Source organism: Rana temporaria, chromosome 13 (assembly GCF_905171775.1).
Source record: "Rana temporaria chromosome 13, aRanTem1.1, whole genome shotgun sequence".
Taxonomy (NCBI): Eukaryota; Metazoa; Chordata; class Amphibia; order Anura; family Ranidae; genus Rana; species Rana temporaria.
In genome coordinates, this window is record NC_053501.1 from 66,171,614 (window position 1) to 66,193,606 (window position 21,993).

Sequence of the window (21,993 nt, forward strand, 5' to 3'; positions counted from 1 at the left end):
CCAGTGCATCAATCCCTCAAGGATATTATCCGGAGGGAATGGGCTGAGCCAGAAAAGAAACTTCCCAAATTTAAAACCTGGAAACGCCGCTGCCCCTTTAAAGATGAGGTGGAGGATACCTTTTTTAAGGTTCCCCGTCTTGACGCATCTTTAGCTCAGGTCTCTAGACAATCCGACCTCTCTTTTGAGGATGCAGGGAGTTTAAGGGATGCCATGGATAGGCGCGCTGATACCTCCCTCCGTAGAGCCTGGGAAGCCAATGCAGCCGCTTTGGGTCCTGCGTTAGCTTCAGCATGCGTCGCAAGGAACACTGCCGCTTGGACTTCCAGGCTGTTGGATCATCTAGCAAGTTCTTCCAAGTCTAGAGAAACTCAAGAGTCCCTCCAGGTTATCGGCAGTGCGGTAGCCTATTTGGCAGACGCAGCTATTGAGACGGTTCGCGCTTCAGCCAAGACTGGAGCACTTATCAATGCTTCTAGGAGAGCTGTCTGGTTGAAAACTTGGAGGGGCGACCTTGCGTCAAAAAACCGCTTGTGTGCGATTCCGTTTGAAGGTTCCCTCCTGTTCGGCACCGCATTAGATCAGGCCCTAGCGAGATCCTCTGAAAAAGGAAATAAGTTTCCCTCCAGACCTAGAGCTAATAGGGGGAAGTTTTTTCGTCCCAACCAGAGGAAAAACCCTCCTCCAGGGAAGAAATCGGCACCCGGCAGGCGCTGGGGGTTTGGAAAAGATAAACCAAAGAGTGGGATTCTTTTTTCCAGCCCCAAGCCTGGTGAAAAGGATCCCAAGTGACGAGAGGGTAGGGGGCAGGCTCTCCAGGTTCCTTCCCGTTTGGGAGGAGATAACCAGGAGTCCTCACGTCCTTCAGATCATCAGGGAAGGTTACAGGCTAGAATTTCGCCAGTTTCCTCCCCCTATTTTTCTCCTCACACACCTACCAAGCGATCCTCGCAAAGCCGCTGGACTTTCCCAGAACGTTGCCAGCCTGGCCGAACAGGGAGTCATAGTCCCAGTCCCTCCAAATCAAGAGGGCCAGGGAGTATACTCCCATATTTTTGTCGTTCCCAAACCATCCGGGAAATTCAGATTGATCATCAATCTCAGACCCCTAAACGTTCATCTTCAATACAAAAAATTTCGTATGGAGAATGTTTACAGTCTCAGGGGCCTCTTGTTAGAGGGCGTGTTCATGGTGACAATAGACTTGAGGGATGCTTACCTTCACGTCCCTATTTGTCCGGATCACCAGAAATTCCTCAGATTCGCCCTCACCTCTGCCCAAGGAGTTCAACACTGGCAGTTCTCGGCCCTCCCCTTCGGACTGGCTTCCAGTCCGAGGGTGTTTACGAAGGTCCTGGCAGAGGTGATGGCTTTTCTACACTTAAAGGGGATCTCCCTCGTCCCTTACTTGGACGACCTTTTGCTCTTCAACCTAAGTCGGGATCAGCTCCTCTTGGACCTGGCCACTGTCATAACCACCCTGGAATCCCTTGGTTGGATCGTGAACAAGGAGAAGTCTTCTCTCCTTCCAGAACAAAGGAAGATGTATCTAGGTTTTCTTATAGACTCCCTAGAAAGGAAGCTTGTCTTAACCCAAGACAAAGCACAGGGTCTTATGACAGCGGTCAGGTCCCTAGTAGCGGCTGTAGATTCCTCTTTCAGAGAAATCATGAGGTTGTTGGGACGGATTACTTCGTGCATCCCGGCAGTTCCTTGGGCCCAACTCCACTCAAGGCCCCTGCAGGCCTTCCTTCTCTCATCTTGGGGAGGAACGGAAGAGACGTTGGATACCAGGGTCAGTATCCCGGTTCCAGTAAAAGACACCTTACAGTGGTGGCTGTTTCCCCAGAACCTTTTAAAGGGTCGTCTGTGGAATCAGGTCAACCCGATCAAAGTCACTACAGATGCCAGCAGCTGGGGTTGGGGAGCCCATACGGAGGAACTTCGAGCCCAGGGTTCTTGGAATCCCCAGCAAAGGCGGGCTTCTTCCAACTAGCGGGAGTTATTGGCGGTTGGGGAGGCTCTGGAAGCCTTCGAGGAGAGAATTCAGGGCCGAGAGGTCCTAGTTCTCTCCGACAACGCGACTACGATCGCCTTTCTCAACCGGCAAGGAGGCACCAGGTCACACTCTCTCCTAGCCCTCTCCCTGAGGATCCTAGGTTGGGTAGAACAGAGGGTGCCCTCTCTTCTAGCGGTCCATATAAGAGGGACCCTCAATCTGGAGGCCGATTTTCTGAGCCGCCAGCCCATCCTTCAGGGGGAATGGGAATTATGCCCGGAGACCTTCAGCTGGATTTGCCAACAGCTCGGTCGCCCAGAAGTAGACCTCTTTGCGTGCAAGGGGAACAAAAAGGTGAACAGGTTCTTTTCCCTCTCCCGAGAGCAGGGTTCACTGGGGGTGGATGCGTGGGCTCAGCCCTGGAGATTCCGGTTGGCCTACGCCTTTCCCCCCTTGAATCTCATCCCAAGGGTTCTGCAAAAATTGAACGCCTCAGACACCAACCTGATTTTAATCGCACCTTGGTGGCCCAAGAGGTCCTGGTTCCCCACCCTGAAACATTGGGCTCTAGCTCCCCCGCTTCCTCTCCCTCTCCGGGCGGGTCTTCTGCGGCAAGGGCCGGTCTCTCATCCGAATCCAGAGTTCTTCAGCCTGACGGCATGGCTCTTGAGAGGTGGAACCTGCAGCAGAGAGGCTGTTCGGAAAAGGTGATAGGAACCCTGTTGGCTAGTCGCAAGAAAGTCACCAGACTCATCTATGCGAGAATTTGGGGGGTCTTTTCGCGCTGGTGCTCCGCGAAAAAGATCTCCTACCCTGACATCCCCGCCATCCTGGATTTCCTCCAGGATGGGGTGGACCTAGGCTTAGCCACTAAGACTTTGAGAGTCCAAGTTACGGCCTTGTCCTATTTTTTGGACAGGAGCCTTTCTGGGGATCCTCTTATTAGGAGGTTTCTGACAGCTAGGGACAGACTTTCCCCTATACAAGTGTCTAGAGTTCCCCCTTGGGACCTCTCCCTAGTCTTGAATCAGCTATCTAAGGCACCATTCGAACCTATAGATAGTATTCCAATTAAATTACTTTCATTTAAATTTACTTTTTTGTTGGCTATCACGTCTGCCAAAAGAGTTGGAGACATGCATGCTTTTTCCATTAAGGAACCCTTTCTTCGGGTTTTTGAAGACAGGGTGGTACTGAGTCAGGATCCTCTGTACCTGCCCAAAGTGGCAACTAAATTCCACAGATCCCAGGAGGTAGTCCTCCCTTCGTTTTGCGCAGATCCCAAGAATGAGAAGGAGGCTACTTTTCATTGCTTGGACGTAAGACGTTGTCTTTTGATTTATTTAGAGAGGGTAAGTGAGTTTAGGAATTCCCCTCATCTTTTGGTTAACTTTTCTGGTCAGAAAAAGGGTCAGCAGGCAACGAAAGCTTCTATATCCAGATGGATCAGGCAGGTTATTTCTTTATCCTACACCTTAGCGGGTAGGCCAGTTCCTGTTATCAAGGCCCATTCCACCCGATCACTGGCAGCCTCCTGGGCAGAAAGAGCAGGAGCTTCCATAGAACAAATATGTAAAGCGGCGACCTGGTCAAGCCAGAATACGTTCGTCAGACATTACAGAGTCGAACTGCTGTCACCGCAAGATCTGATGTTTGGTAGGAAGGTCCTACAGACGGTGGTCCCGCCCTAAGGTAGGCCCGAAGATTGCTTGTTTTTCTCTCAGCGTGCCGTCCTGGAAGACGAGGGAGAAATGACCAGTTACACTTACCGGTAGCTGGATTTCTACGATGTCTTACAGGACGGCAGGCCTACTTCCCTCCCTGTTATTTACTGCTATCCGGAGTTATTTTTTGTTAGGTCCTAGGACCGTGTTCTAATAGCGGTTACTTATCTACAAACTGAGGCACACGGGAAGGGTGGGGCCTTTTAACCTCTTTTTTTGATTGTGTTTCCTGTCAGGTGGCCAGTCTACTCTCAGCGTGCCGTCCTGTAAGTCATCGTAGAAATCCAGCTACCGGTAAGTGTAACTGGTCATTTCCACACTTTCAGTTTTGGGGATAATGGTTACAAACACAAATAGAGAATATTCTCCTCTGTCAATATACCCCAAAATTAGTACAGCCGCAGTCCCTGTTCAGATGACTTTTTACCATCTGGCTCTTTGTTGTGCAGTTTGTTGAGTCAGGCGGTGTTTCAACAGGACCAACCATTGCTTGAATTTTGTCTGATTCACAGGAATTGGCTTAAATTCGAGCGGTGTATGGCAAGCCTTACAGTGTCTTGAAAAAGTATTCATACCCCTTGACATTTTCCACATTTTGTCATGTTACAACCAAAAAGGTAAATGTATTTTATTGGGAAAAGTGGCACATAATTGTGAAGTGGACGGAAAATGATAAATGGTTTTCAAAATGTTTTACAAATAAATATGTGAAGTGTGGCGTGCATTTGTTTTCAGTCAATACTTTGTAGAGCTACCTTTTTGCTGCAATTACAGAGGCAAGTCTTTTGGGGTATGGCTCTAACAGCTTTATGAAGGCCAAGGAGCACACCAGACAGGTCAGGGATAAAGTTGTGGAGATATTTTAAGCAGGCTTAGGTTTAAGAAAAACAAAAAAAAACAAGCTTTGAACATCTCGTGGAGCACTGCTCAATCCATCATCTGAAAATGGAAAGAGTATGGCACAACTGCAAACCTACCAAGACATGGCTGTCCACCAAAACTGGCAGGCCGGGCAAGGACAGCATTAATCAGAGAAGCAACCAACTCGGGAGGAGATGCAGAGATCCACAGCTCAGGTGGGAGAATCTGTCCACAGGACAAATATTAGTCATGCACCCCTCAAATCTGGCCTTTATGGAAGAGTGGTAAGAAGAATACCATTGTTGAAAGAAAGCCATAAGAAGTCCCGTTTTGCAGATTGCGAGAAGCCATGCTTAGGGACACAACAAACGTGGACAAAGGTGCTCTGGTCATAGTCATATGAGACCAAAATTTAACTTTTTGGCTTAAAAGCAAAACTCTATGTGTGGTGAAAAACTAACACTGCACATCACCCTGAACGCACCCTCCCCACCGAGATACATTGTGGTGGCAGGGTCATGTTATAGGGATGCTTTTCTTCAGCAGGAACAGGGCAGAGTTGATGGGGGGGGGGGGAATAGATGGAGCCAAATACAGGGCAATTTTAGAAGAAAACCTGTTAGAGCCTGCAAAAGACTGAGGCGGAGGTTCACCTTCCAGCAGGACAACGACCCTAAACCTACAGCCAGAGCTACAGTGGAATGGTTAGATCAAAGCATATTCATGTGTTAGAATGGCCTAGATCTAAACCCAATTAAAGCGGGAGTTCACCCGAATTTTTTTTTTTTTTACATTCGATTGGGCCCAATTACGGGAAGCAGAATCGGGTGTTTTGATTAAAATCAATGCAGTACTTACCTTTTTTGAGATAGATGTTCTCCCGCCGCTTCCGGGTATGGTCTTCGGGACTGGGCGTTCCTATTTGATTGACAGCCTTCCGACGGTCGCATACAGCGCGTCACGAGTTGCTGAACGTCGGTGCGCAGGCGCCGTATAGCGTTCGGCTACTTTCGGAAACTGGTGACGCGCTGTATGCGACGGTCGGAAGGCTGTCAATCAAATAGGAACGCCCAGTCCCGGAGGCGGCGGGAGAACATCTATCTCAAAAAAGGTAAGTACTGCATTGATTTTATTTAAAACACCCGATTCTGCTTCCCGTAATTAGGCCCAATCTAATGTTAAAAATTGAGTTTTTGGGTGAACCTCCACTTTAAGAATCTGTGACGAGACTAAATTGCTGTTCAGACTCTCTCCATCCAATCTGACGGAGCTTGAGCTATTTTGCAAAAAAAAAAAAAGGGGCAAATCTCTAGATTTGCAAAGCTGGTAGAGACATCCCCAAAAAGACTTGCAGCTGCAATTGCAGCGAAATGTGGTTCTACAAAGTATTGACTGAATAAAAATGCACACTTTTCAGATATTTATTTGTACAAAATAAAACATTTATCATTTTCCTTCCACCTTACAATTATGTGCCACTTTGTTGGTCTATCACATAAAATCCCAATAAAATAAATTTACATTGTTTGAATACTGCAGCACCTAGTAAGTGATCACCAAGAACTACAAGCAGATTACTAATGCTTGGTGTGGTGGCTACATTTGTTTTTTTTATCTTTTTCAAAAAAAATATTCTCTATTTACACCAGGTAACCCTGCAAATAGCCACCCAGGGACAGGAAGGATGTTATGTCACTCCTCTGTATCTATTCTGGCAGCCATGGCTATCACCCTAGACTGTCATCCTGGTTTAGACTCAAAACGTGTCCAAATCTCCATCTCCATTACATGGAGGATAGGAAAATTGGTAGTTTCAGCTGAATACCTAGGATATTCTTCTGTGCAATTCAAGTGACAAGGACACTGCACTTCTGGCAGGATCAACGGCTTTTGTTTTGTGTATTTGCTGTAAGAGCCGGTTCACACTGGGGCGACTCGTCAGGCGACTCAGCCGCCTGACAAGTCGCGTTCTATTCAATAGAACCTTTCTAATAGGAGCGACGCAAGTCGCTCCGACTTAGAGCCCAGGTTCACACTGGGTACGATTTGCTTCGATTTGAGATGCGATTTCACATGTGAAATCGCATCTCAAATCGCGGCGGCATTTGCTGGCAATTGTCGGCAATGACACCGTCCTAATCGGTGCGACGCCGCAGTAGTTCCTGTACTACTTTTTGCGATTTCGGGCCGTGATTTACATTGACATCTGTGCAGAAACCTGTCTCTATAATCGCGGCCGAAATCGGGACTGCCAGCAGGAGTGAAATCGTGCGAGTTCAGCTGAACTCGCACAGCTTCACTCCCGCAGCCCAGTGTGAACCAGGGCAGAAAAAGGTTCTTGTACGACTTCGGGGGCGACTTGGGGCGACTTGCATTGACTTCTATACAGAAGTCATTTTGCAAGTCGCCTCTGAAGTCGTCTTCAGGACGCCTTGCCGAGTCGCCCCCGAAGTCGTGCCACCCCAGTGTGAACCGGCTCTGAATGTTCTTAGCTTGAGAAGGTAAGAAAACAAATGCAGCCACCACTTCTAAAAACGATAAGCTAAAATATATAGTCCTTTTTTGTTCTTGAGTTTTTAGTTCTCCTTTAAGAAAAAAATTGACTACCCCTTTTTGATATCCTTAATGAGAGTACAAAAGGAAAGCAAGATTATCATGTTCAGTATGTGTTTATCTTCTAAAATGATGAACGGTCTTATAATGAAGGATTATCAGTGCTGCAATTACATGTAGAAGTTTTTAATGCAGCAGTAGTATTTGTTTAGTTTAATAGCTTGGTGTGTCTTCCCCTCCCCTGACCCGGCATGTTGGTCAGTACATGTTCTCAGCAAGAGGCAGTGGGAGTGGGATCTCATTCCAGGCAGTGAGTGGGAGCAAAGTAACTGAATGATTCATCTTCCCAGGGGCTGTGATAGTCTCCACTCCCCAGGACATTGCACTGCTGGATGCTCGCAGAGGGGCTGAAATGTTTAAGAAAGTCAATGTTCCTGTAAGTTCACTTTTTACTTCCTCATCACTACTTTTGTATCAATCCTGTTGTTGTAACGTTGATAGATTTATGTAGATGGGGGGAATAAATCTCACAACATCATACTTTTTTAGCTACTCCCATTAAAATATTTTTTTGGGGGTAAAAGTATGTAACTGAGTCACAGCAGAAAGGAACCTCAAAATTTGAATTGTATTGATGCTCTTAACAATATAATTAGAATTTTCACATTCCTTCCTGCTGAGTGATCTCTAACTTTTCTTGTTGCAGTTGTGTTGCTTGGTAATATTCAATGTTTTGTTATACTAAAAGGATAAATTAATTTTAACCAAAAAAATACACAGAGCTGCAAGCAAACTGCTTTTTTTTTTAATGTCACAATGTAGAGTATAAGATTTCCTATCATCTGTGCCCAGTCTTGCCACACAGAGTTAATGCAGCTCTGAGCAATCCTCTTTTATTGTTCAGTGAAATACAACGGACTTCCAGATAAAAACCAAAGTCCTTGCTTCTGAAAAAAAGTGCACAATTCACACCCCCTCCCCTGTGTTTTGATTAAATGTTTTCAAAATATGGGGTGAGTCACAGTTCAGTGCCATGAGAAAATGCAACAGCCGTCAGAATATACATAGAGCTGGAGGGAAGAGGGGAGGAGGATGTGAATTGGGCACTTTTTACAGAAGCTGTGTATGTCTGCAAGCAGTGCACGAGATATGTAAATAACCTCAGGCAAGGACTTTGGTTTTTATCTGGAAGTCTGTTTTATTTCCCTGAACAATAAAAAGACTGGGCACAGATGATATGAAATCTTATTCTCTACATTGTGACATAAAAAAAAAAAAAGGTAAAATGCACATCTGAACTGTCTTATCTGCCAAAGGATTTGTAATTCTGTCTAGCTACTTCTCTGATTCATTCGTCTCTGCCAGACAGCACAGCCAGGATGGTGACACCACTAGTCATACATTCTTAGATTTTTGTTTTCATTCAACCTTTGTGCTAACCGGAAAAAAAAGTGTAGCATCTTGCACATCATTTATTGGAAAGACAAATCGCTAGCCACTCAAGTGATGCGAGGTAAACACAGGTATGTCGGAATTAGGGTGACCACGTGTCCCAGGTTGCCCGGGACAGTCCCGCATTTTGCAGGTCTGTCCCGGGCACATTCATTTCAGGACAGTACAGTGTTCCGGAATGAAACTGACACAGCCACCCCCCGGGCCAATCTGATGCCCCCAAAAAAAGGCCGCCACATCACCGCTTTAGTCACTGACAACACTTGTCCTGGCTGGGAATGCCCCGAGGAGCACAATCCTGCTTGTGATTGGAGAAATAAATCCCGCCTCTTGTGTCCAATCACTGGGCTGTGATTCGTTACAGCACAAGCTGATTTTTGGGAAGGGAGGGTGTCCCTGAAAGGTAATTTGGAAATGTGGTCACCCTAGTCAGAATGTTGAACATCCACAGTGCCAGCGTCTGTTGGGGGGATCTCCTCGCTCTCTACATGCTGTCCAGAGGAGGAGGGGGGTTGGACACTTAGAGCCAGAGAGACCAGGAAGCCGGACCTGTGCCAGGTCATGGGGCACCGCCTGACTCTGGATGGCGTGCAGAGAGCGCAGATATCACCCCAACAGACGCCAGCGCTGTGGATGTTCCTTCACAATTCCGTCATGCCTTTGTTTGTTTACCTCGCATCATGAGCATGGTTAGCGATTTTGTCTTTCCAATAAATGTTGTACAAGATGCTACACATTTTGAGGCGCCTGTCCTTTCTTGTTGTTTTTAGCCATTTAACCACTTCAGCCCTGAGCCTGTTTTTCAGACTTGGTGTTTACAAGTTAAAAACTATTTTTTTTTGCTAGAAAATTACTTGGAACCCCCAAACATTAAATATTTTTTTCTAACACCCTAGAGAATAAAATGGCGGTCATTGCAATACTTTGTGTCACACCGTATTTGCGCAGAGGTCTTGCAAGCGCTTGGGGAAAAAAATCACTTTTTTAATTCTAAAATAAGACAACAGTAAAGTAACCCCAATGTTACGCCGCGTAAAATGATACCCAACATGTCACGCTTCAAAATTGCGCCCGCACGTGGAATGGCGTCAAACTTTTACCCTTAAAAATCTCCATAGGCGACGTCTAAAAAATTCTACAGGTTGCATGTTTTGAGTTACAGAGGAATTTTAGGGCTAGAAGTATTGCTCTCGCTCTAAAGATTGCGGCGATACTTCACGTGTGGTTTGAACACCGTTTTCATATGCGGCGCTGCGCAAAATTTGGGTCACTTTTATTCCTATTATAGGAATGTAAACATCACTTGTAATGGAAAAAAGCATGACAGGTTCTTTTAAATATGCGATCTGGCATCAAAAAGACCTCAGATCTCATATTTAGACTAAAATGCAATTAAAAAATAAAATAAAATGTCCCTTTAAAAGCTATGGGCGGAAGTGACGTTTTTACGTCGCTTTCGCCCTGCTAGGGTATGGAGACGGGTGGGGGTCATCTTGCTCTCACTCGTATCCATACCCAGCCACGGATAGGACCCGATCGCCTCCGCCGCTACCAATGGCTCCGGTAAGTGGCGGGAGGGGGGCCCCTGCTGCCGATGACGGTGACCACCATTATCGTTACCGGACCGCCGCCTGAAGAGATGGATACCTTGGTTATGGCAGCAGCCATTCAAACTGCCGATGTATATAGTCGTGCGGCGGTCGGTAAGTAGTTAAAGAGCCTGCTTCTACTCTTGGACCAGCTATCCAACGTGGACTATATTTCCATGCACTTTCATAGCAGTGATGTGCGTTGAGATCAGTGGCTGGTGAGCTATTGGCTAGTATCAGAGCCGGATACACATAGGTTACATATTCACCAGTTACGTCTTCGATTCTCGCTGCACAAATACTGTGTGACATAAAAACAACCACCATTTTCTTCCTTGGGGTGTCTGCTAAAACAAAAACAAAAAAAATATTATATAAATATAATGTGTGTGTGTGTGTGTGTGTGTGTGTATATATGTATAATCTTTGGGGGTTCTGAGCAGTGCCGGCCCAAGACATTGTGCTGCCTGGGACCAAGAATGAAATGCTGCCCCCCCCCCCACCAGAAAAAAAATCACGCCAACCAAAAGGCCCCCACATTCATTATTTTATATCATGATAACTAAAGGGGACCCGTCATGGCTCTATACATGTATAAAGAGGACCTGTCGTGGCTCTATAAATGTATATAGGACTATAAAGAGTACTTGACATGGCTCTATACATGTATAAAGGAGTATAACGAGGGCCTGTCATGGCTCTATAGATGTATAAAGAGGACCTGTCATGGCTCTATACATGTATAAAGGAGTATAACGAGGGCCTGTCATGGCTCTATACATGTATATAGAGGACCTGTCATGGCTCTATACATGTATATAGAGGACCTGTCGAGACTCTTTACATGTAAAGGAATATAAAGAGGACCTGCCATGGCTCTATAAATGTATATAGGAGTATAAAGAGGACCTGTCATGGCTCTATACATGTATAAAGGAGTATAATGAGGGCCTGTCATGGCTCTATACATGCATCCAGGAGTATAAAGGGACCTGTGAATTGCCGGCGGCCACAATGTCTTTTGCGTAAACTAATCAATGTACGCTAATTTGTTTTTTTTTTTGGTACCAAAAATATGTAGAAGAATACATATTGGCCTAAACTGAAGAAAATGGTTTATTTTTCTAAATTTTGGGGATACTTATTATAGCAAAAAGTTAAAAAATATATATATTTATAGCACAAAAAATAAAAACCGCAGAGGTGATCAAATATCACCAAAAGAAAGCTCTATTTGTGGGAAAAAAAGGACATCAATTTTATTTGGGTAGCGGAGCTGGCGGAACGGGCTGGCGGGCATCAGTATGCTGCCCCCCTAAAAGTGCTGCCTGGTACCCATGGTACCACCCGGTCCCATCATAGGGCCGGCCCTGGTTCTGAGTAATTTTCTAAAACAAAACAATTTTTTACATGTAGGATAGAAGTGTCAGAATTGGCCTGGGTGGCAAGTGGTTAATTACCATAAGTAGGTAATATACAAATAATTAATAATATATTGTTTTTAAGGTAATTTACTATATTTTCAAAAACTGTACTGAAGCAGGTGGCTTAACAAACAAATTACTGAAGTTTGAATTTATAGCTTCAAACCAGTAATTTGTACAGTAAATGGATAAATAAAAAATATGTTCTAACACGCACTGGCGTAGCAAGGGGGGGGGGGGCAGGGGGTGCTGTGGCCCCGGGCGCGACATTTAGGGGGGCGACTTTGCGTGCCTCCTCCTAATTTTAATTTTCCGTGTCACCGACACGGATGTCCGGAGCGGCCAGCGGCCACCATGTTTAATGTCCAGCACCCTGTGATTGGGAATATGGGGGTCATGTGAGGAGTGGGGCTGGAAGTCCCGCCTCCGCACATGACCGCCATACGTCCAATCGCAGAGCGCCGGGAAAGTCTGAACATGGCGGCGGCCGGCGGGAGACGTCAGGCACAGAAAGTGTGAGCCGCCGGCGCCGTCTTCCCCTCTGCTCTGGTGCTCTGCAGTACGGCGCTGTGTGGAGGGAGTTGCAGCATGGAGCGGGCTTCGGGTGGATGGTGCTGGCGGCCGGCGGGGAAGAGACTCGGGACAGTTCTGCACATCCAGTGCTGGGGCCCTGTCCGTCCTGAGGAGAGTCCTGGAGGAGTCTCTGGAGAAGAGCAGACAGAGGTAAGGAGGACTCAAGCTGGGGGGAGGGGGGTGCGAGTAGTGCAGGAAATAGGACTTCTACTGTAGGTGTCAGGTCAGTGTAGGTGTCAGGTCAGTGTAGGTGTCAGGTCAGTGTAGGTGTCAGGTCAGTGTAGGTGTCAGTGTAGGTGTCAGGTCAGTGTAGGGGTCAGGTCAGTGTAGGTGTCGGGTCAGTGCCATTACCAGTTGAACTTTCACATATACACGATCGGCGGCTCTATAGCCTGCCAATTGTGTATATGTGCTGGCTGCGTGCCCCCCTACCCCCCTCCAGTACTGCCGCCGCCCCCCTCCTGACCCCTCACCTTCAATCCCGGGATCCGCTGCCCCATCTGCGGCCCGGGACCGGCTCGGGAGGGTGTCAGGAGGTAAGATGGGAGGGAGACCAGCATCTTCCTCCTTGCTGATCTCCAACCAGGCTGTGAATGCAGAAGTGATGTGTATTACATCCGCATTCACCTGACCCTAATGTCTCCATAAAGAGGACCTGTCAGTGTACCCTTGCTATTATATAGGGGGATTTTTATCCCCCTATGTAATAGCAATGACATCAAGTGTAAAAAAACATAAAAAGAGTGAAAAAAAAATAAGTAACTATAAAAAGTTTTAAAAAAAGCTCCAAAATGTTTAAGTCCCCCACGTTTACGCACATATAAACATGGATGTTTATATAAGGGGGGGGGGTGAATTTTTTTTTTCGCCCCGGGCGCCCATAACTCTGGTTACGCCACTGCTAACACGTAGCATAATATGTTATGTTGTTTAGCTTGATTTCAAAAAGTACCTTTTTTTTAGCAGCATCAGATTCTTTCTCTTAACTGTGTGAGAAAAACATGGGATTATGGGTAAACCTTATACCCGTAAACCCATTTTTTTTCTCCTTGTAGTTAAGAGATATGTGCTGGAAGAGAGCATGTGTCTTTTAGATACATGTCTCCTTCTATGACACTGCAGTGAGAGGAGAGCCTCCATTGCAGCATTGTTATTGGACAGCTTGAACCAGTGGTGCTTTACCATTGGTCCAAGGCTCAAAGCCATTCGTTGAGCTCAGTGCCTCTGACAAGAAGCCAGAGGCACTGTGAGCTCATCTTCTCAGTCTGCTGCAAACAGTGTGTGCCAGCTTGTATTTAACCTGGCTGCGCAGTATGTAGCTTCTGACAGGCTGTGCAAGGAGCCCTGTATCTCCGGAACCATAGGTGGAGCCCCATACCGCCCAAGTTTGGGATCTCTGTAACTACAGATTATCGATCTACAACCCTCAAAGCTCTATCGCTTGCCTCCCCTGACTGCACGTCCCTGTTTCATAGTTGGACGCATATCATAGACTGTGTTTGCAGAGACATTTATCACCTCATATCACTAGGCACAGAACAATTTTCTTTTGCTAAAATTCACACTATACTGTGCAGAACAAAGCAGCGACTACTAGCAGCGGCTGTCAGATTACCCAAACCTCTGATTGGATTCAGCCACTGCTTGGCCAAAAATGTTCTGTACACTCCTTCAGTCTTAATCTAAGGATGTTGAACAGAAGGGGGGCTGACAGGGCCACCTATGGAGTGAATTTTTGCAAAGTCCTCAGTAACCCGGCCAAAGTTCATAGTGTACAGCCAGCTTTAACATTAAAGTGACACTAAAGGGATTATTATTCACTTTTCCAACCGTCCCTTGTCGGCGCCAACATCTTCTCTGGTGTACCAGTCTTTGGTGGCTCAGGATGATGTCACTCCTGTGTTTGTGCAGGTGACCGTCATTCCGGCACATATGGACTGGCCCGCCACTGACAACAAGCAGGCAGGCAGGACTGGTGCAAGGATTTTTGACACCCTAGGCGAAACCTCATTTTGCTGCCCCCATTGGCTCCACTCCTGACCCCACCCCCTTGCCCTGCCCATGTGACTGAAGGCGGCGCTATACAGGAAGCATCGTCTTTGCTTCCTCTAGCGCTGGCTCCAGTGCTGTGCTGCGCCTCTAATTTCACTACCACTTGGACGGAGCAGCTGCCTGAGACTGAGTTAGATACATGCTGCAGCCTGCAGAGCAAGCAGACGCGGAGGGAAACCAGCGGTTGGGCGCCCCTAGGCAGCAGTGCGCCCTAGGCGGCTGCCTAGTTTGCCTAGTGGTAGCACCGGCCCTGCAGGCAGGTAGGGGTAGAAGAGAGTGTATGTGTCTTCTGCAGAAAAACCTGCCTGCTTGGTTTTTGTTACAGAGCTCAGATTCACTTTAAGGAATACCAGAGAGTCACTTCCATTTTTTTCAGCCCTTCGATTGCAGAAAAAAGCGTCAATACATAAACTGCTTACTCTGCTTTCTCCTGCTTCTCGGCACAGCTGCTGAGTCTTTCCGTTTTTAACTTCGGAATCCCCAGTCTCCTGTGTCGGTAATTTGGTCATCGCTACCCATTTCTTACTATGTCTCACATACAAAAATCTTGTTGTAAAAAAATGTCAGTACTAAGAAGTTTCTCCCTGCCACAGGATATAAAACATGCCCCAGATGGGTAATTGTTGTTGACATAAGAAGCAAAGAGAGAAGAAGCAAATACCTTGGGCAGTACACACTCAGAAAACTTATAAGGTGCTCTTTGGATTTTTCTCCGCATGATTAATATCAATTGGACCCCATACTACCAAAAAAAACATTGCAGCTCTTCATTGATCAGTCTGCTTGTCAATACAGTCTCCAGCACTCCCTCTTCCTCTCTGAATACAGTGCTGAGCCAATGACCTGAACAGCATAGAATAATGACAGTCTATCCCAGAGCATACATTTACATCAATACCATTATACCTTCTAGTTGGATCAATCCTCTGTTTTGGCGCATGAGTGCTGGAGATTATACATAGTACAATGGTCCCAGGAAGGTTGTGCAGTTTAAAAGCAGCATTTCATAAACCCTGATGTTTTCGATACTTCATAAAGAAGACAAAGTGGGAAATGTAAAAATGTGTTTGCAAACAAATTTCCATCTTGATACTCGCTTGCTCTACAGGTATTACTGTATTGATCACTTTCTGTGGTTTGTATGCATTGAAGTGCTGATAACTTGGTAGCCACTCCTGTGTTTTGGTGGAGTTATTATAGTACTTTATTTTTTTTTATTCTAAACAAATCTTATTAGTAATATATGCAATATATAGTGCAACAACATTACAGTCGTACATGGAACGGGTCTCAGAACAAAATCACATGAGAAACAACGAAGGTACACTCAGATAATTGTCACTACCCTAAAATGCAACAGAACATGGCTGTAGGCTGCCAGCATGGATAAGCAAGGCCAAAAAGGGCTGTACATAATAGATGTCAGAATACACACATTCAACATAGGGATGCATCATCTTCGTATAATGTTGAATAGAACCCAGGGCATGAAAGACAAACATGGGGAAAACAGAAGTGGAACCGCAGCGCAAATTGCTGTGTTTTTTTTTTTTTCTGCAGTTTTCCACTGCGAGGAAGCATACACACGGCCGGTTTTCCCGACCAAAGTTCTCCTGGAAGTTTTCCTGTTGGGAAAACCGTCCGTGTGTACTAGGCATCAGTTCTAGTGGTGGCCTGTTCCTAGCTGTAGGTGGTAGTTATGTCCACCTGTAGGAGTGGATAATACAGTCTCTAGTTGTAAAGATGCAGACTTCCTGGCTGTAGAAGTTATTAGTTTTGGGGTCTAGTGGTGGTCATCCCCTAGCTGTAGTGGTGAATTCTTCCTGGTTGTAGAATTGGTGGAGTCTGGGGTCTAGTGGTGATCAGTTGCTAGCTATAATATTTTTAACAAGAGTCCACTATTTATAGGGCATTCTTTATGTTAGAAATTATCTCCTGCATATTTCGCAATGATAAAAATTGCATATATAAATTTTAATTATGGTTTTGTCTCCTGACAGGTGCTAGGTATTGTGCAGAACATGAGTGTTTTTCGATGTCCTAAGTGTAATCACGAAACCCATATCTTTGGAGAAGATGGGGCACGACAACTTGCAGCTTCCATGGGACTGGATATTCTAGGTAGGGGTACTGTTGATGTGATAATCTATCATCGCTCATTGTAAATGCAGATGATAGTTGGGTAATTTTTAAAATTTAAATTGTTTGCCTGCCATCATTTCTGACTGCACTCTTTAAAAGCATGCCTGGCCTTAAATATGCCTTACAAGAGAAGTTCACCATTTAGGAAAAAAATAATAAATATTTTTTCCGGAAAAAATGTGCATTTAATATTTTTTCCACATGATCCAGCAAAGCATTGCACCCACGATCAGTGGATCACAGGTGCATTGTCAGGCTCCTGCACACTCTCCCTCTCTGCCTGTACCTGTATATGGGCTTTCAGTCAGAATGCTAGAAGAAGAGTAAATGGACTACAAGCACACTAATCAGCATGCTCTTAGTCCATTGAGAACTACAAGTCCATCTGCCATGTTGGCAGACGGAACTTGTAGTTTATTCGTTCACAGATCCCTGTAAATAAACGACATGGCTGAGCCTCGCACAACCGTGACAATTTTTTTATGTGACAGCGGCTGTGGGGGAGAGGATCTCCTGCCCGCTGTCACAGAGGATGGAGGTCAGAGGGATGTTGCATAGTTAGTCTGGTTGAAAAAGCACACAAGGCCCTCTAGTTCAACCAATAAGATGTATAAACCCAGATACAAAAATGAAAATATTGCCGTTTACCAACCCTTAAATGTGGTGACTGCATTCGTGTTTAGGTTTTTGTTCACCTAGTGATCAATAGCACACTTCCCATCTTAGGATGTCTACACTCTGGATTTAGGAACAACAAAGCTACCTCTGGACAGCATCATTGTTAATTGGGGGAGGAATGTTTTTAGATGCACTAGCAGATTTAGATGGACTTGATTATCACAGTAAAGCAAAATTCCAATTGTTTTTGAACAATTATGACCTTTTTTTCCTTTTGAGGTAAAGGTATTAAATAAAAGCATTGTAAGCATCCCTGACAGTGTTGCATGATTTTTCTCTACCCTCTTACTGACACTTTAGCTGAGAAGCTTGGCCTGTTAAAGGAATTTGAAAAATAGAGACTTACTGGCCAGATTATCAGGTAAAAAGAAAGGAAATAAAAGCCTAAAAAAAGTAAACGAATGCAGGCACCACATCTATGCCCCGTACACACATGCAGGATTTCTGACAGGAACTTTTCCCTTCGGAAATCCAGAGGGGAAAGCCGAGAACCTGCTCGGTCAGTCTTTCCCCCTACACACGGCTGGTTTTCCTGACAGGAAAACTGCGATGGAGCTTTGGTTGGGAATCCCGGCCTTGTGTATGCTCATCGCAGTTTTTCCCCATAGGAAAGCTGCCAAAAACCGCCGGGAAAAAAGAGAACTGGTTCTCTTTTTTTTTTTTTTGGCAGTTTTCCTGTCGGAAAAACTGCGAGGAGCATACACACGGCCGGGATTCCCGGCCAAAAGCTCTCCTCGCAGTTTTCCCATCGGGAAAACCGGGAGTGTGTACGAGGCATAAGAATTTAGTTTTTTTTTTTTTTTCTCATTCTAAGGCAAATTAGGTTTCTGTCAGCCCTAGTATCACATTTTTTTTGGTTTAGGATACACATAAGAGGTTTATGAAAACAGATTCCTTAACTGGCCTGGACCTGCCCTATCACAGTAGGTGTTAAAATCAGTAACTTAAGTCGTGGACTCCCATAGGCACTTTGATGAAGCTAAAAAATATTTTGTGTATTTTCTTGCAGCCTTGCAGGCAGGCTTCACATATCAAAAAATAGAGAAAAAGGGGAAACCGCTGAACCGATCACAATTATTGAGCTCAGCGAAGCTGGCCCCCCTACAATCAGCACAAATAAAAACTCAAGTGTGTTTCTTTAGTGCTACGTTTGTGCTGTTTTGTGCTGCAAAAATTTACGTTTGTGCTGCTTTTATTTTGAAGATATTAGCAATTGTTTTTTCCAGACTATGACATCACACAGCCCCCCTACAACCCCAAATGACACAAAACTGGTCTCGTTGGTTAGTGCTACGTTTGTGCTGTTTTGTGCTGCTATTATTTCCGTTCTATCTTTTATCTTTTTTGCGTTATTAATGACTTATTAAAGGTCACCAAAGGTCACACAGCCCCCCTACAACGCCCAAATGACACGAAACTGGTCTCGTTGGTTAGTGCTACGTTTGTGCTGTTTTGTGCTGCTATTATTTCTTTTCTATCTTTTATCGTTTTTGCGTTATTAATGATTTATTAAAGGTCACACAGCCCCCCTACAACCTCAAAATGACACAAAACTGGTCTCGTTGGTTAGTGCTACGTTTGTGCTGTTTTGTGCTGCTATTATTTCTGTTCTATCTTTTATCATTTTTGCGTTATTAATGATTTATTAAAGGTCACCAAAGGTCACACAGCCCCCCTACAACCTCAAAATGACACAAAACTGGTCTCGTTGGTTAGTGCTACGTTTGTGCTGTTTTGTGCTGCAAAAAAAATTATTTGTGCTGTTATGGTTTTAAAGTTATAACAGTTTATTTATTTTTTTCAAACCCCACTCACTTTGCCCACCTTACAATCAGCACAAATAAAAACTCAAGTGTGTTTCTTTAGTGCTATGTTTGTGCTGTTTTGTGCTGTTTAAAGTTCCTTTCTATCTTTTATCGTTTTTGCGTTATTAATGACTTATTAAAGGTCACCAAAGGTCACACAGCCCCCCTACAACGCCCAAATGACACAAAACTGGTCTCGTTGGTTAGTGCTACGTTTGTGCTGTTTTGTGCTGCTATTATTTTCGTTCTATCTTTTATCTTTTTTTGCGTTATTAATGATTTATTAAAGGTCACCAAAGGTCACACAGCCCCCCTACAACCCCAAATGACACGAAAATTGTCTCGTTGGTTAGTGCTACGTTTGTGCTGTTTTGTGCTGCTATTATTTCCGTTCTATCTTTTATCTTTTTTGCGTTATTAATGATTTATTAAAGGTCACCAAAGGTCACACAGCCCCCCTACAACGCCCAAATGACACAAAACTGGTCTTGTTGGTTAGTGCTACGTTTGTGCTGTTTTGTGCTGCAATTTTTTTTATTTGTGCTGTTATGGTTTTAAAGTTATAACAGTTTATTTTATTTTTTTCAAACCCCACTCACTTTGCCCACCTTACAATCAGCACAGATAAAAACTCAAGTGTGTTTCTTTAGTGCTATGTTTGTGCTGTTTTGTGCTGTTTAAAGTTCCTTTCTATCTTTTATCGTTTTTGCGTTATTAATGACTTATTAAAGGTCACCAAAGGTCACACAGCCCCCCTACAACGCCCAAATGACACAAAACTGGTCTTGTTGGTTAGTGCTACGTTTGTGCTGTTTTGTGCTGTTATTATTTCCATTCTATCTTTTATCTTTTTTGCGTTATTAATGATTTATTAAAGGTCACCAAAGGTCACACAGCCCCCCTACAACCCCAAATGACACGAAAATTGTCTCGTTGGTTAGTGCTACGTTTGTGCTGTTTTGTGCTGCTAATATTTCCGTTCTATCTTTTATCGTTTTTGTGTTATTAATGATTTATTAAAGGTCACCAAAGGTCACACAGCCCCCCTACAACGCCCAAATGACACAAAACTGGTCTTGTTGGTTAGTGCTACATTTGTGCTGGTTTGTGCTGCTAAAAATTGTATTTGTGCGGTTATGGTTTTTAAGTTATAACAGTTTTTTTGTTTTTCAAACCCCACTCACTTTGTCCCCCCCTACAATCAGCACAACAAAAAACTCAAGTGTGTTTCTTTAGTGCTGCGTTTGTGCTGTTTTGTGCTGTTTACATTTTTCATTATTATTTTTTTTTATGACGAATTTCCCCACAAATCGCTATCGCACAATTCTGCAAGTGATTATAATTTATTATCGCTGTTTTCTAGCTGATCTAAAACCATTTTTGACATAAAGGGACACTTTTGGTTGCTATGGACAATCTCCAGTTTGCAGGGAGAAAGAACAGTTTTTATTATATAAAAGAACATGTAGGGCACTGGGCAGACCACTAGGGACAAAGGGGGGTGAGTATTTTTTACATACAGTACTGTAATCTATAAGATTACAGTATACTGTATGTATAGTGTTTGTTTACCTTTTTGAATTTGGCGACGATCTCCGCCCCCGTGCGTCGTAACGTCGCAGGGAACGGAGATCGACGGCACACGGGGACGCTGTGTGAATCGAGCGAGCACCCGCTCGCTCACACAGCGCGGTGGCATCGCTGGATCCAGGAACAAGGTAAGCCAGCGCGCGCTACAGGCTCTGCATAGCTACCCCGAGCGTGACTCGGGGATACCAATTTCAGCCCAAAAAATACACCCCGAGTCACGCTCGGGAATACCGCCAGGAGGGTTAAGTTATAACATTTTTTTTGTTCTTTTCAAACCCCACTCACTTTGCCCCCCCCCGTACAATCTGCACAAATAAAAACTCAAATGTTTTAGTGCTATGTTTGTGCTGCTAATATTTTTATTTGTGCTGTTATGGTTTTTAAGATATAGCAGCTTGTTTTTATTTGATAACAACCCACTCACTTTGCACCCCATGTTATTAAATCTTAAAAACAAACATACTATTTGTTAGTGTTACGTTTGTGCTTTTTTGTGCCATAAAAATACAAATTTGTGCTGCTTTTATTTTTAAGATAATAGCAATTTGTTTTTTCCCAGACAATGACATCACCCTGCCCTCCTGTCCCATACCCGGTTAGTGATCTCCTGGTTAGACAGCAGCAATTGGAGCACAGCGAGGTATGGGTGCCTGTGATCAGTCCAGTAGACTGCGTGATGGCAGCAGAACCGGCTGGTGGCATATAAGCTGGCACTGAGCTTGGCTGGCAGCAGACTGTGGGTAAGCAGCTGGAAGCAGGAGACAGGTGAGACCTTGCTGGACTGAATAGCTGTAGCAGGCTTGATGCGCAGGATGCAGGGTCAGATGAGCCGGGTCCATAATGGTCGGGCAGATCAGGCATAGACGGCAGACAACAGGATAGTCGGGTCACAAGCCAAATCAGCAACGGGAGTTAGATCAGGCAAGAACAGAAGGCAGAATCCAGAGACAAGCCATGGTCAGGGCAGGTAGCAGTCAAACGGAGGTCAGGAGCAAGCTGGGTTAGGATCAGAAGTCAAACACAGCAATCAGGAACGAACACACAGAAGCTGCACACCAAACTGCAGCCTGTTTAAATAGTCTGTCTGGCGCCAGCATTGATGACAGGCTCGCGCTCATCTGCCCGACCAGTTGCCAGTCTGCGCATGCGCATATGTATGTCACTGGGTTGGTTGGTTAGTGCCGCGTTTGTGCTGTTAAAATTACTATGGGTGCTGCTTTGATTTTTTTTTATTGCAAAAGTTATTTCTTTTTTCGATCAAACCCCACCCACTTGGCATCCCATGTTATTAGATACTATAACAATTACACCATTCATTTGTGCTGTATCTGTGATAACTTGTGAAAAAAATAACATTTGTGTTGGTTTGGTTTTGGAGATCTTGTACATTATAGTTGATGAAACCCGCTCTGCGTGTTAGAATCACGTGCTAACAATTTGTCTTTCACACAGACAGAACTTCTTCAACAGTCTGTGCATGTGAAAAAAATAAGTATGATTTTCATGTATGCTTGAATAAATATAATGGAGAAATCCAAGTTGTACTTATCT

At 44.7% G+C, this 21,993-nt stretch overlaps 1 protein-coding gene across 2 annotated transcripts in view; it reads left to right on the top strand.

The window, feature by feature from the left end:
* NUBPL (nucleotide binding protein like) overlaps positions 1-21,993 on the top strand; it is an 86,938-nt gene that overhangs the window by 41,469 nt on the left and 23,476 nt on the right. For both annotated transcript variants that reach the window (XM_040332290.1, XM_040332291.1), the window contains exons 8-9: positions 7,488-7,573; positions 16,228-16,348. In XM_040332290.1, the coding sequence (XP_040188224.1) occupies positions 7,488-7,573; positions 16,228-16,348 (207 nt within the window). The remainder of the gene's footprint in view (positions 1-7,487; positions 7,574-16,227; positions 16,349-21,993) is intronic.